At 53.6% G+C, this 15607-nt stretch overlaps 1 protein-coding gene across 1 annotated transcript in view; it reads left to right on the top strand.

Annotated features, from left to right (window-relative positions):
* CNOT3 (CCR4-NOT transcription complex subunit 3) overlaps positions 1-15361 on the top strand; it is a 29355-nt gene extending 13994 nt beyond the window's left edge. Inside the window, exons 11-16 of the mRNA XM_082299850.1 lie at positions 396-599; positions 2041-2140; positions 2851-3070; positions 7368-7500; positions 13768-13893; positions 14561-15361. Of these exons, the coding sequence (XP_082155976.1) occupies positions 396-599; positions 2041-2140; positions 2851-3070; positions 7368-7500; positions 13768-13893; positions 14561-14659 (882 nt within the window). The 3' untranslated portion in view covers positions 14660-15361. The remainder of the gene's footprint in view (positions 1-395; positions 600-2040; positions 2141-2850; positions 3071-7367; positions 7501-13767; positions 13894-14560) is intronic.
* The last annotated feature ends 246 nt before the right edge of the window (positions 15362-15607 follow it).

The raw sequence follows: 15607 nt of genomic DNA, 5'->3' as shown, positions 1-15607 counted from the left end.
CCCAAACCACCCAAAACCCACCCAAAAATACCCCAAAACCCACGCCAAAAGCCACCCCAAAATTACCCCAAACCCACCCCAAAATACCCCAAAATCCACCCCAAAACACCCCAAAATCCACCCCAAAAATATCCAAAACCCACCCCAAAATCCACCCCAAAACCCCCCAAAATCCCCCCCAAAACCCCCCAAATCCCCCCCAAACCCCTCCAAAACCCCAAAACCCCCCCAACCACCCCCAAATCCCCCCCAAACCTCTCCAAAACCCCCCCAAACCCCCCCAACCCCCCCAAATCCCCCCCAAACCCCCCCAAATTCCCCCCAAACTCCCCCAAATCCCCCCCAAATCCCCCCAACCCCCCCCTAACCCCCCCGTTTTTGTGCCCCCCAGGAAGGAGCCCGGTGCCCCCCAGCCCCCCCAACCCGCGGGGGGCTCGGTGGGGGGAGGGGCGGGTGGGGGAGGGGCCCTGCTGGGGCCCCCCCTGAGCTCCAACCCCCCCGGCTCCCCCACCCCCCCCTTCCCCGAGGCCAAGGGGGGGGCGCCGCCCCCTCCCCTCCTCAACGGCCCCCCCCAGTTCAGCGCCGCCCCCGACATCAAGGTGAGCACATTTGGGGGGGATTTTGGGGGGAAATTGGGGATTTTCGGGAAAAAATTAGGAATTTGGGGGAAAAAATGGCAAATTTTGTTGGTTTTAATCTCCGTATCCCCCCCCCCAATCCGTGAATTTTGGACTCTTCCGCCCCCCCCCCCGCCTTAAAGATTTGGTATCTCCCTGCTCAACTTCGGGGTTTCCCGCCAGAATTTTGGGGTTTCCCGCCAAATTTTGGGGTTTCCCGCCAGAATTTTGACGTTTCCCCTCAAGTTTTAGGATCCTCCTTCCCAAATTTTGGCTTTTCCCGCCAAATTTTGCGTTTTCCTGCCACAATTTTGGCTTTTCCTGCCAGAATTTTGGGCTTTCCCCTCAAATTTTGGGTTTTCCCGCCAGAATTTTGGGGTTTCTCCTCAACTTTTAGGATCCTCCTTCCCAAATTTTGGGTTTTCTCGCCAGAATTTTGGGTTTCCCCTCAAATTTTGGGTTTTCCCCTCAAGTTTTAGGATCCTCCTTCCCAAATTTTGCGTTTTCCCGCCAGAATTTTGTCTTTTCCTGCCACAATTTTGGGGTTTCCCTTCAAATTTTGGGAACCTCCATCCCAAATTTTGGGGTTTTCCACCAGAATTTTGCGTTTCCTCTCAAATTTTGGGTTTTCCCCTCAACTTTTAGGATCATCCTGCCAAATTTTGGATTTTCCCCCCAAATTTTGGCTTTTCCTTTCAAGTTCTGGGATCCTCCTTCCCAAATTTTGGGTTTTCCCCTCAAATTCTGCATTTTCCCCTGAAATTTTAGGATCCTCCTTCCCAAATTTTGAATTTTCCCACCAGAATTTTGGGGTTTCCCGCCAGAATTTTGGCTTTTCCCCTCAAGTTTTAGGATTCTCCTTCCTAAATTGTGGATTTTCCCCCCAAATTTTGGGTTTTCCCCTCGAATTTTGCATTTTAGGCTCCCCCACCCCAGTTTTAGGCCCTCACACCCCATTTTTGGGACCCCCACCCCAATTTTAGCCTCCCCCACCCCAATTTTGGGACCCCCCACCCCAATTTTAGCCTCCCCCACCCCAATTTTGGGACCCCCCACCCCAATTTTGGGACCCCCCACCCCAATTTTGGGACCCCCCACCTCAATTTTGGGACCCCCCACCCCAATTTTAGCCTCCCCCACCCCAATTTTGGGACCCCCCACCTCAATTTTGGGACCCCCCACCTCAATTTTGGGGACCCCCCACCTCAATTTTGGGACCCCCCACCCCATTTTTGGGGCCCCCCACCCCAATTTTAGCCTCCCCCCACCCCAATTTTAGGCCCCCCACCCCATTTTTGGGACCCCCCACCCCATTTTTGGGACCCCCCACCCCAATTTTAGGCCCCCCACCCCAATTTTGGGGACCCCCACCCCAATTTTGGGGACCCCCACCCCAATTTTGGGCCCTTTCCCTCCCCCCCAGGCCCCGGAGCCCCTGAGCAGCCTCAAGTCGATGGCGGAACGAGCGGCGCTGGGCACGGGGCTGGAGGAGCCGGGACCCCCCCTGCACCTGGCTGAGAGGGGTGAGACCCCTCCCCAAATTCACCCTGACCCCCCCCGGTGACCCCAAACACCCCCAGGAGACCCCAAACCCCCCCAGGTGCCCCCAAATCCCCCCCAGGTGACCCCAAACCCCCCTTGGAGACCCCAAACCCCCCCCAGGTGCCCCCAAACCCCCCCAGGTGCCCCCAAATCCCCCCCAGGTGCCCCCAAACCCCCCCCAGGTGCCCCCAAATCCCCCCCAGGTGACCCCAAACCCCCCTTGGAGACCCCAAACCCCCCCCAGGTGCCCCCAAATCCCCCCCCGGAGACCCCAAACCCCCTCAGGTGCCCCCAAACCCCCTCAGGTGCCCCCAAATCCCCCCCAGGTGCCCCCAAACCCCCCCAGGAGACCCCAACTCCCCCCCAGGTGCCCCCAACTCCCCCCCAGGTGCCCCCAAACCCCCCCCTGGTGCCCCCAAACCCCCCCCAGGTGCCCCCAAACCCCCCCCAGGTGCCCCCAAACCCCCCCAGGTGCCCCCAAATCCCCCCCCGGTGCCCCCAAATCCCCCCCAGGAGATCCCAAACCCCCCCCAGGTGCCCCCAACCCCCCCCCAGGTGCCCCCAAACACCCCCCAGGTGCCCCCAAATCCCCCCCAGGTGCCCCCAACTCCCCCCCAGGTGCCCCCAAACCCCCCCAGGTGCCCCCAAATCCCCCCTCTAACCCCATTTTCTCCCCTCTCTCTCCCCCCAGAGCTGCTGCTGGGGGCTGGGGGTGCCCCCCCCAGCTCGGGGGGCTCCGGGGGCACTTCAGGGGGTCCCGGGGGGGCTCTGGGCGAGGTCAGCATCCCCCTGTCCCTGGGGGTCTGTCCCCTGGGCCCCCTGCCCCTGCCCAAGGAGCAGCTGTACCAGCAGGCGCTGCAGGAGCCAGCCTGGCACCACATGCCCCACCCGTCGGATTCTGAGAGGATCAGGTGGGAATTCCCAAATTCGGGACATTTTGGGGGCATTTTGGGGGTCCTGGGGTGTCCTAGAGGGGATTTTGGGGGTCCTAGTGGGGATTTTGAGGGGTTCCAGGGAGATTTTGGGGGGTTTCAGGGGGTTCCAGGGGGATTTTTGGGGTGTCCCTGGCACCTCCTGCCCCCACCCGTCGGATTCTGAGAGGATCAGGTGGGAATCCCCCAAATTTGGGTCATTTTGGGGCATTTTGGGGGTCCTGGGGTGTCCTAGAGGGGATTTTGGGGGTCCTAGTGGGGATTTTGGGGGGTTCCAGGGGGATTTTTGGGGTGTCCCTGGCACCTCCTGCCCCCACCCGTCGGATTCTGAGAGGATCAGGTGGGAATTCCCCAAATTTGGGACATTTTGGGGCATTTTGGGGGTCCTGGGGTGTCCTAGAGGGGATTTTGGGGGTCCTAGAGAGGATTTTGGGGGGTTCCAGGGGGATTTTTGGGGTGTCCCTGGCACCTCCTGCCCCCACCCGTCGGATTCCGAGAGGATCAGGTGGGAATTCCCCAAATTAGGGACATTTTGGGGGCATTTTGGGGCATTTTGGGGGTCCTGGGGTGTCCTAGAGGGGATTTTGGGGGTCCTAGAGAGGATTTTGGGGGTTCCAGGGAGATTTTGGGGGGTTTCAGGGGGTTCCAGGGGGATTTTTGGGGTGTCCCTGGCACCTCCTGCCCCCACCCCTCGGATTCCGAGAGGATCAGGTGGGAATTCCCCAAATTTGGGACTTTTGGGGGCATTTTGGGGGTCCTGGGGTGTCCTAGAGGGGATTTTGGGGGTCCTAGAGGGGATTTTGGGGGGTTCCAGGGAGATTTTGGGGGGTTTCAGGTGGTTCCAGGGGGATTTTTGGGGTGTCCCTGGCACCTCCTGCCCCCACCCGTCGGATTCCGAGAGGATCAGGTGGGAATTCCCAAATTCGGGACATTTTGGGGCATTTTGGGAGTCCTGGGGTGTCCTAGAGGGGATTTTGGGGGTCCTAGTGGGGATTTTGGGGGGTTCCAGGGAGATTTTGGGGGGTTTCAGGGGGTTCCAGGGGGATTTTTGGGGTGTCCCTGGCACCTCCTGCCCCCACCCGTCGGATTCCGAGAGGATCAGGTGGGAATTCCCCAAATTCGGGACATTTTGGGGCATTTTGGGGGCATTTTGGGGGTCCTGGGGTGTCCTAGAGGGGATTTTGGGGGTCCTAGAGGGGATTTTGGGGGGTTCCAGGGGGATTTTTGGGGTGTCCCTGGCACCTCCTGCCCCCACCCCTCGGATTCTGAGAGGATCAGGTGGGAATCCCCCAAATTTGGGTCATTTTGGGGCATTTTGGGGGTCCTGGGGTGTCCTAGAGGGGATTTTGGGGGTCCTAGAGGGGATTTTGGGGGGTTCCAGGGAGATTTTGGGGGGTTTCAGGGGGTTCCAGGGGGATTTTTGGGGTGTCCCTGGCACCTCCTGCCCCCACCCGTCGGATTCCGAGAGGATCAGGTGGGAATTCCCCAAATTCGGGACATTTTGGGATATTTTGGGGGCATTTTGGGGGTCCTGGGGTGTCCTAGAGGGGATTTTGGGGGTCCTAGTGGGGATTTTGGGGGGTTCCAGGGGGATTTTTGGGGTGTCCCTGGCACCTGCTGCCCCCACCCCTCGGATTCTGAGAGGATCAGGTGGGAATTCCCCAAATTCGGGACATTTTGGGGCATTTTGGGAGTCCTGGGGTGTCCTAGAGGGGATTTTGGGGGTCCTAGAGAGGATTTTGGGGGGTTCCAGGGGGATTTTTGGGGTGTCCCTGGCACCTCCTGCCCCCACCCGTCGGATTCCGAGAGGATCAGGTGGGAATTCCCCAAATTCGGGACATTTTGGGGGCATTTTGGGGGTCCTGGGGTGTCCTAGAGGGGATTTTGGGGGGTTCCAGGGAGATTTTTGGGGTGTCCCTGGCACCTCCTGCCCCCACCCGTCGGATTCTGAGAGGATCAGGTGGGAATTCCCCAAATTCGGGACATTTTGGGGCATTTTGGGAGTCCTGGGGTGTCCTAGAGGGGATTTTGGGGGTCCTAGTGGGGATTTTGGGGGGTTCCAGGGAGATTTTGGGGGGTTCCAGGGGGATTTTTGGGGTGTCCCTGGCACCTCCTGCCCCCACCCCTCGGATTCTGAGAGGATCAGGTGGGAATCCCCCAAATTTGGGTCATTTTGGGGCATTTTGGGGGTCCTGGGGTGTCCTAGAGGGGATTTTGGGGGTCCTAGAGGGGATTTTGGGGGGTTCCAGGGAGATTTTGGGGGGTTTCAGGGGGTTCCAGGGGGATTTTTGGGGTGTCCCTGGCACCTCCTGCCCCCACCCGTCGGATTCCGAGAGGATCAGGTGGGAATTCCCCAAATTCGGGACATTTTGGGATATTTTGGGGGCATTTTGGGGGTCCTGGGGTGTCCTAGAGGGGATTTTGGGGGTCCTAGTGGGGATTTTGGGGGGTTCCAGGGGGATTTTTGGGGTGTCCCTGGCACCTGCTGCCCCCACCCCTCGGATTCTGAGAGGATCAGGTGGGAATTCCCCAAATTCGGGACATTTTGGGGCATTTTGGGAGTCCTGGGGTGTCCTAGAGGGGATTTTGGGGGTCCTAGAGAGGATTTTGGGGGGTTCCAGGGGGATTTTTGGGGTGTCCCTGGCACCTCCTGCCCCCACCCGTCGGATTCCGAGAGGATCAGGTGGGAATTCCCCAAATTCGGGACATTTTGGGGGCATTTTGGGGGTCCTGGGGTGTCCTAGAGGGGATTTTGGGGGGTTCCAGGGAGATTTTTGGGGTGTCCCTGGCACCTCCTGCCCCCACCCGTCGGATTCTGAGAGGATCAGGTGGGAATTCCCCAAATTCGGGACATTTTGGGGCATTTTGGGAGTCCTGGGGTGTCCTAGAGGGGATTTTGGGGGTCCTAGTGGGGATTTTGGGGGGTTCCAGGGAGATTTTGGGGGGTTCCAGGGGGATTTTTGGGGTGTCCCTGGCACCTCCTGCCCCCACCCCTCGGATTCTGAGAGGATCAGGTGGGAATCCCCCAAATTTGGGTCATTTTGGGGCATTTTGGGGGTCCTGGGGTGTCCTAGAGGGGATTTTGGGGGTCCTAGAGAGGATTTTGGGGGGTTCCAGGGAGATTTTGGGGGGTTTCAGGTGGTTCCAGGGGGATTTTTGGGGTGTCCCTGGCACCTCCTGCCCCCACCCCTCGGATTCTGAGAGGATCAGGTGGGAATTCCCCAAATTTGGGATATTTTGGGGGCATTTTGGGGGTCCTGGGGTGTCCTAGTGGGGATTTTGGGGGTCCTAGTGGGGATTTTGGGGGGTTCCAGGGGGATTTTTGGGGTGTCCCTGGCACCTCCTGCCCCCACCCGTCGGATTCTGAGAGGATCAGGTGGGAATTCCCCAAATTTGGGACATTTTGGGGCATTTTGGGGGTCCTGGAGGGGATTTTGGGGGGTTCCAGGGGGATTTGGGGGGGTTTCATTGGGATTTTTTTCTGTTAATTTTGGGTTATTTTCTCTTTTTTTGGGCTCGTTTTGGGATTTTTTTTCCTTTTTTGGGGGATCATTTTGGGATAATTTCTCCTTTTTTTTTTTTTTCCCTTTAATTTTGGGTGAAATTTCCCCTTTTTTTGGGGTGTAATTTTGAGATACTTTGCCCCGTTTTAATCTGTAATTTTGGGACATTTATTCCTCTTTTTCAGGTGCATTTTTTGGGTTATTTTCCCTTTTTTTTTTGGGTGTATTTTTTGGGTTATTTTTCCTCTTTTTTGGGATGTAATTTTGGGATATTTTGCCCATTTTTATCTGCAATTTTGGGATATTTATTCCTCTTTTTCAGGTGCATGTTTTGGGTTATTTCCCCCTTTTTTTGGGTGTCATTTTGGGATATTTCCCCCTTTTTTTTGGGGTGTAACTTTGGGATATTTGCTCCGTTTTTTTCCATAATTTTGGGATATTTATTCCTCTTTTTCAGGTGCATTTTTGGGGTTATTTCCCCCTTTTTTTGAGTCTCATTTTGGGTTATTTCCCCCTTTTTTTTGGTCTCATTTTGGGTTATTTCCCCCTTTTTTTTGGTCTCATTTTGGGTTATTTCCCCCTTTTTTTTGGCCTCATTTTGGACTATTCCCCCCCCATTTTTTAATTCCATTTCAGAATCCCACCTTATCCCCCTCCTTTTTTCCCCCCTATTATTTCGGGCTATTCCCCCCCCCCCCCACTATTTTAATTTGGAACTTTTGCCCTTTTTGGCCGTTTTTAACCCCATTTTGGGTGCTTTTTCCCTCCCCCAGGCAGTACCTGCCCCGCAACCCCTGCCCCACCCCCCCCTACCACCACCAGCTGCCCCCTCCCCACTCGGACACGGTGGAGTTCTACCAGCGCCTCTCCACCGAGACGCTCTTCTTCATCTTCTACTACCTGGAGGTACCAAAATCCCGGCAATTCGCCCCAAAATCCCCGCAATTCACCCCAAAATTCCCAAAATTCGCCCCAAAATCCCAGGAATTCGCCCCAAAATCCTGAGAATTCGCCCCAAAATCCCCGCAATTCGCCCCAAAATCCCCAAAATTCGCCCCAAAATCCCCGCAATTCGCCCCAAAATCCCCACAATTTGCCCCAAAATCCCCGCAATTTGCCCCAAAATCCCGGCAATTCGCCCCAAAATCCCGGCAATTCACCCCAAAATCCCCGCAATTCACCTCAAAATCCCCACAATTCGCCTCAAAATCCCCGCAATTCGCCCCAAAATCCCAGGAATTCGCCTCAAAATCCCCGCAATTCACCTCAAAATCCCGGCAATTCGCCTCAAAATCCCAGGAATTCACCTCAAAATCCCGGCAATTCGCCCCAAAATCCCCACAATTCACCTCAAAATCCCGGCAATTCACCCCAAAATCCCGGCAATTCGCCTCAAAATCCTGGCAATTCGCCCCAAAATCCCCGGAATTCACCTCAAAATCCTGAGAATTCGCCCCAAAATCCCCGCAATTCGCCCCAAAATCCCCGCAATTCGCCTCAAAATCCCCGCAATTCGCCCCAAAATCCCCGCAATTCGCCCCAAAATCCCAGCAATTCACCTCAAAATCCCCGCAATTCACCCCAAAATCCCGGCAATTCGCCCCAAAATCCCAGGAATTCGCCTCAAAATCCCCGCAATTCACCTCAAAATCCCGGCAATTCGCCTCAAAATCCCAGGAATTCACCTCAAAATCCCGGCAATTCGCCCCAAAATCCCCACAATTCACCTCAAAATCCCGGCAATTCACCCCAAAATCCCGGCAATTCGCCTCAAAATCCTGGCAATTCGCCCCAAAATCCCCGGAATTCACCTCAAAATCCTGAGAATTCGCCCCAAAATCCCCGCAATTCGCCCCAAAATCCCCGCAATTCGCCTCAAAATCCCCGCAATTCGCCCCAAAATCCCCGCAATTCGCCCCAAAATCCCAGCAATTCACCTCAAAATCCCCGCAATTCACCCCAAAATCCCGGCAATTCGCCCCAAAATCCCTGCAGTTCGCCCCAAAATCCCCACAATTCACCCCAAAATCCCCGCAATTCACCTCAAAATCCCGGCAATTCGCCCCAAAATCCCAGGAATTCACCCCAAAATCCCCAAAATTCGCCCCAAAATCCCCGCAATTCGCCCCAAAATCCCCAAAATTCGCCCCAAAATCCCCGCAATTCGCCCCAAAATCCCTGCAATTCGCCTCAAAATCCCCACAATTCGCCTCAAAATCCCAAGAATTCGCCCCAAAATGCCTGCAGTTCACCTCAAAATCCCCAAAATTCACCCCAAAATCCCCGCAATTCACCCCAAAATCCTGAGAATTCACCCCAAAATCCCCAAAATTCACCCCAAAATCCCCGCAATTCGCCTCAAAATCCTGGCAATTCACCCCAAAATCCCAAGAATTCGCCCCAAAATCCCCGCAATTCACCTCAAAATCCCCAAAATTCGCCCCAAAATCCCCGCAATTCACCCCAAAATCCCCAAAATTCACCCCAAAATCCCCAAAATTCACCTCAAAATCCCCGCAATTCACCTCAAAATCCCAGGAATTCGCCCCAAAATCCCCGCAATTCACCTCAAAATCCCCAAAATTCACCCCAAAATCCCCGCAATTCGCCCCAAAATCCCAGGAATTCACCCCAAAATCCCCGCAATTCACCTCAAAATCCCCGCAATTCGCCCCAAAATCCCCAAAATTCACCCCAAAATCCCGGCAATTCGCCCCAAAATGCCCGGAATTCACCTCAAAATCCCCAAAATTCACCCCAAAATCGCTGGAATTCACCCCAAAATCCCAGGAATTCGCCTCGAAATCCAGGCTTTCCCAAAAAGCTCCGAAACAGCCCCAAAATCCCCTCAAATCCCCCCAAAATCCATCCCAAGAACTCCTTTGAGGAATCCCCAGGGCCCCCCCAGAGCCTTTCCATCATTTTCTCCTCCCCAAAGGTCCCAAAATCCCGGGAATTCGCCCCAAAATCCTGAGAATTCGCCCCAAAATCCCCGGAATTCACCCCAAAATCCCAAGAATTTGCCCCAAAATCCCAAGAATTTGCCCCAAAATCCCAGGAATTCACCCCAAAATCCCGGCAATTCGCCCCAAAATCCCAGGAATTCACCCCAAAATCCCCAGAATTCACCTCAAAATCCCCGCAATTCACCCCAAAATCTCAGGAATTCGCCCCAAAATCCCCGCAATTCGCCCCAAAATCCCCAAAATTCACCCCAAAATCCCCGCAATTCGCCTCAAAATCCCCGCAATTCGCCCCAAAATCCCCAAAATTCACCCCAAAATCCCGGCAATTCGCCTCAAAATCCCCACAATTCGCCTCAAAATCCCAGGAATTCACCCCAAAATCCCCGCAATTCACCTCAAAATCCCCGCAATTCACCCCAAAATCCCGGCAATTCGCCTCAAAATCCCCGGAATTCACTTCAAAATCCTGAGAATTCGCCCCAAAATCCCCGCAATTCGCCCCAAAATCCCCGCAATTCACCTCAAAATCCCCGCAATTCACCTCAAAATCCCGGCAATTCGCCCCAAAATCCCAAGAATTCGCCCCAAAATCCCCGCAATTCGCCCCAAAATCCCCAGAATTCACCTCAAAATCCCCAAAATTCACCTCAAAATCCCCACAATTCGCCCCAAAATCCCCGCAATTCACCTCAAAATCCCAGGAATTTGCCTCAAAATCCCCGCAATTCACCCCAAAATCCCGGCAATTCACCCCAAAATCCCAGGAATTCACCTCAAAATCCCCAAAATTCACCCCAAAATCCCCGGAATTCGCCTCAAAATCCCAGGAATTCGCCCCAAAATCCTGAGAATTCGCCTCAAAATCCCCGCAATTCACCTCAAAATCCCCAAAATTCACCTCAAAATCCTGAGAATTCGCCTCAAAATCCCCGCAATTCGCCCCAAAATCCCCAAAATTCACCCCAAAATCCCGGCAATTCGCCTCAAAATCCCCGGAATTCACTTCAAAATCCTGAGAATTCGCCCCAAAATCCCCGCAATTCGCCCCAAAATCCCCGCAATTCACCTCAAAATCCCCGCAATTCACCTCAAAATCCCCAAAATTCACCCCAAAATCCCAAGAATTCGCCCCAAAATCCCCGCAATTCGCCCCAAAATCCCCAGAATTCACCTCAAAATCCCCAAAATTCACCTCAAAATCCCCACAATTCGCCCCAAAATCCCCGCAATTCACCTCAAAATCCCAGGAATTTGCCTCAAAATCCCCGCAATTCACCCCAAAATCCCGGCAATTCACCCCAAAATCCCAGGAATTCACCCCAAAATCCCAGGAATTCGCCTCGAAATCCAGGCTTTCCCAAAAAGCTCCAAAACAGCCCCAAAATCCCCTCAAATCCCCCCAAAATCCATCCCAAGAACTCCTTTGAGGAATCCCCAGGGCCCCCCCAGAGCCTTTCCATCATTTTCTCCTCCCCAAAGGTCCCAAAATCCCGGGAATTCGCCCCAAAATCCTGAGAATTCGCCCCAAAATCCCCGGAATTCACCCCAAAATCCCAGGAATTCACCTCAAAATCCCAGCAATTCGCCCCAAAATCCCAGGAATTCGCCCCAAAATCCCCAAAATTCACCCCAAAATCCCAGCAATTCATCCCAAAATCCCCGGAATTCACCTCAAAATCCTGAGAATTCACCCCAGAATTCTGAGAATTCACCCCAAAATCCCAAGAATTTGCCCCAAAATCCCAGGAATTCGCCTCAAAATCCCCGCAATTCACCCCAAAATCCCCAAAATTCGAACCAAAATCCCCGCAATTCACCTAAAAATCCCCGCAATTCACCCCAAAATCCCCAAAATTCACCTCAAAATCCTGAGAATTCACCCCAAAATCCGGAGAATTCACCCCAAAATCCTGAGAATTCACCCCAAAACCCCAAGAATTCACCCCAAAATCCCCGGAATTCACCTCAAATCGCCCTAAATTCGGAGCCGGACCAATCCTGACCCCTTCTCCATCCAGTTTTGGGCTGGAAAACCGGGAATTTGGGATTTTGGGGCAAATTCCTCCCGTTTGGGTGACCCCAAGGCCGGGCGGAACCAAATCGAGCCGGGGGGGGGGGGAAGCTGAATTTTGGGGGGATTTGTTTGGATTTTGGGATTTCTGGGGGGTTTTGGGGGAATTTCTTTGGATTTTGGGTGGATTTCCTTGGCTTTGGGTGGATTTTGGGGCGATTTCCTTGGCTTTGGGTGGATTTTGGGTGGATTTCCTTGGCTTTGGGTGGATTTTGGGGTGATTTCCTTGGCTTTGGGTGGATTTTGGGGCGATTTCCTTGGCTTTGGGTGGATTTTGGGGTGATTTCCTTGGCTTTGGGTGGATTTTGGGGCGATTTCCTTGGCTTTGGGTGGATTTTGGGTGGATTTCCTTGGCTTTGGGTGGATTTTGGGGCGATTTCCTTGGCTTTGGGTGGATTTTGGGGTGATTTCCTTGGCTTTGGGTGGATTTTGGGGTGATTTCCTTGGCTTTGGGTGGATTTTGGGTGATTTCCTTGGCTTTGGGTGGATTTTGGGTGGATTTCCTTGGCTTTGGGTGGATTTTGGGGCGATTTCCTTGACTTTGGGTGGATTTTGGGTGGATTTCCTTGGCTTTGGGTGGATTTTGGGGTGATTTCCTTGCCTTTGGGTGGATTTTGGGGTGATTTCCTTGGCTTTGGGTGGATTTTGGGGCGATTTCCTTGGCTTTGGGTGGATTTTGGGGCGATTTCCTTGGCTTTGGGTGGATTTTGGGTGGATTTCCTTGGCTTTGGGTGGATTTTGGGCTGATTTCCTTGGCTTTGGGTGGATTTTGGGGCGATTTCCTTGGCTTTGGGTGGATTTGGGGTGGATTTCCTTGGCTTTGGGTGGATTTTGGGTGGATTTCCTTGGCTTTGGGTGGATTTTGGGGCGATTTCCTTGGCTTTGGGTGGATTTTGGGTGGATTTCCTTGGCTTTGGGTGGATTTTGGGTGGATTTCCTTGGCTTTGGGTGGATTTTGGGGCGATTTCCTTGGCTTTGGGTGGATTTTGGGGCGATTTCCTTGGCTTTGGGTGGATTTTGGGAGATTTCCTTGGCTTTGGGTGGATTTTGGGTGGATTTCCTTGGCTTTGGGGGGATTTTGGGTGGATTTCCTTGCCTTTGGGTGGATTTTGGGTGGATTTCCTTGGCTTTGGGTGGATTTTGGGTGGATTTCCTTGGCTTTGGGTGGATTTTGGGGCGATTTCCTTGGCTTTGGGTGGATTTTGGGGCGATTTCCTTGGCTTTGGGTGGATTTTGGGGCGATTTCCTTGGCTTTGGGTGGATTTTGGGGTGATTTCCTTGGCTTTGGGTGGATTTTGGGGTGATTTCCTTGGCTTTGGGTGGATTTTGGGTGGATTTCCTTGGCTCTGGGTGGATTTTGGGGTGATTTCCTTGGCTTTGGGTGGATTTTGGGGCGATTTCCTTGGCTCTGGGTGGATTTTGGGTGGATTTCCTTGGCTTTGGGGGGATTTTGGGGCGATTTCCTTGGCTTTGGGTGGATTTTGGGGCGATTTCCTTGGCTTTGGGTGGATTTTGGGGCGATTTCCTTGGCTTTGGGTGGATTTTGGGGTGATTTCCTTGGCTTTGGGTGGATTTTGGGTGGATTTCCTTGGCTTTGGGTGGATTTTGGGGCGATTTCCTTGGCTTTGGGTGGATTTTGGGGCGATTTCCTTGGCTCTGGGTGGATTTTGGGGCGATTTCCTTGGCTTTGGGTGGATTTTGGGTGGATTTCCTTGGCTTTGGGTGGATTTTGGGGTGATTTCCTTGGCTTTGGGTGGATTTTGGGGTGATTTCCTTGGCTTTGGGTGGATTTTGGGGCGATTTCCTTGGCTTTGGGTGGATTTTGGGTGGATTTCCTTGGCTTTGGGTGGATTTTGGGGTGATTTCCTTGGCTTTGGGTGGATTTTGGGGGGATTTCCTTGGCTTTGGGTGGATTTTGGGGCGATTTCCTTGGCTTTGGGTGGATTTTGGGGTGATTTCCTTGGCTTTGGGTGGATTTTGGGGCGATTTCCTTGGCTTTGGGGGGATTTTGGGTGGATTTCCTTGGCTTTGGGTGGATTTTGGGTGGATTTCCTTGGCTTTGGGTGGATTTTGGGTGGATTTCCTTGGCTCTGGGGGGATTTTGGGGTGCCAGTGGTGGATTTTGGGGCTCCCCAGGGCACCAAGGCTCAGTACCTGGCGGCCAAGGCGCTCAAGAAGCAGTCGTGGCGCTTCCACACCAAGTACATGATGTGGTTCCAGCGGCACGAGGAGCCCAAAACCATCACGGACGAGTTCGAGCAGGTCAGGAACAGCCCCAATTCCCAAAATTCCCAGCCCCAAATTCCCACCTGGAGCCCAAAATGACCCCAATTCCCCCCAAAATCCCAAAAAACGGCTTCGAAATCGGCCTGGAAATGGATTTTTAATGGATTTTTGTAGTGTGGGGTCCTCAAAATCCCCAAAATTCCCACCTGAATCCCAAAATTCCATCCCTGAAGCCCAAATTCCCGAAATTCCCAGCCCCAAATTCCCACCTGGAGCCCAAAATGATCCCAAATCCCCCCAGAAAGCTTCGAATTCGGCCTGGAAATGGATTTTTAATGGATTTTTTTAGTGTGGGGTCCTCAAAATCCCAAAATTCCATCCCTGAACCCCAAAATCCCCCTCTGGAATTCCCAAAATCCACCCTAAAACCCCCTAAAATCCCACCCCCAACTCCGATTTGAACGGGGCTTTTTGGGGTGGGGGGGATTTTGGGGATCCCCCAACGATTTTTGGGGTGCTCCCCAAATTCCTGCACCCCAAAATTCCCCCCTTGAACCCCAAAATCCACCCTAAAACCCCCTAAAATCCCTCCCCCAACTCCATTTTTATCGGGGTTTTTTGGGGTGGGGGGGATTTTGGGGATCCCCCAACGATTTTTGGGGTGCTCCTTCCCCCTGGCCGAACCCCAAATCCCCAAATTTAGGGCACTTACATCTACTTTGACTACGAGAAGTGGGGGCAGCGTAAGAAGGAGGGCTTCACCTTCGAGTACCGCTACCTGGAGGACCGAGACCTGCAGTGAACGGGGGGGGGGGAAGAGGGGGAAAAACCCCCCAAAATCCCCCCCCAAAAATCCCCAAAAAATCCTAAAAAAAACCCCAACCTCCCCTCCCCCCCCTGCATGCGACTGGGGGGGGGGGGGGCAGAGCCAGCAACACCCCCAAAACCCCTGGGATTCACCCCAAAATTTCCCCCTCCTGGTGCTGCAGCTGGGCTGAGCTTTTTTTTTTTTTTTTTTTTTTTGGTTGGGGGGGAGGGTTTAAAAAAAAAAACCCCAAAAACAACAAAAAAAAGGGGTTTTGGGGTTGTTTTGGTTTGTTTTTTTTGGGGGGGGGGGGAGGGGTCCCAGGGGGAGGTTTTGGGGTGTTTTCCCCTCCCCCCCCCTTCCCCCCCTCTTTTCCCTTTCCCCTCCCCCCACAGTTGAAGATATTTTTCGTAAACTTATTTTCATTTTGGAAAATATTTATGAATAAATAGTTTTATATCAGAGCTCGTTGTGGGGGGGGGGGAGAGGGGATTTTGGGGGGATTTTTAGGGGGCAAAAAAATCTTCTTTTACCCCCAAAATTTGGCGTTTGATCCTCCCACTCCCCCCCCCCCCCGCAAAATACAACTTGGGCTGCTCCAATCCAGGGGGATCCTAAGAGGGTCTAGGAGGTACCACTGCATTTTGGGGGGGGGGTTGGTCCCCAGAGGATCTGGGGGGGGTCTCAGGTGAATTTGGGGGGGGTCCCTGTGCTCCCCCTGTGCCAGCCTGGGATGGAACTGTCCAGTGTAGATTTTGGGGGGGGTCTCAGGTGGATTTTGGGGGGTCTCGGGGATTTGGGGGGTCTCAGGTGGATTTTGGGGGTCTCAGGGGGATCTTGGGGGGGCTCAGGGGAATTTTGGGGGGGTCTCAGGGGGATTTTGGGGGGGCTCAGGGGAATTTTAGGGGGGCTCAGGTGGATTTTGGGGGTCTCAGGTTTATGTTG

Source organism: Coloeus monedula, assembly GCF_965178545.1.
Source record: "Coloeus monedula genome assembly, chromosome: 34".
Classification (NCBI taxonomy): Eukaryota; Metazoa; Chordata; class Aves; order Passeriformes; family Corvidae; genus Coloeus; species Coloeus monedula.
The sequence above is the reverse complement of the archived record's forward strand: the minus strand, read 5'-3'. Positions and strand labels throughout refer to the sequence as shown.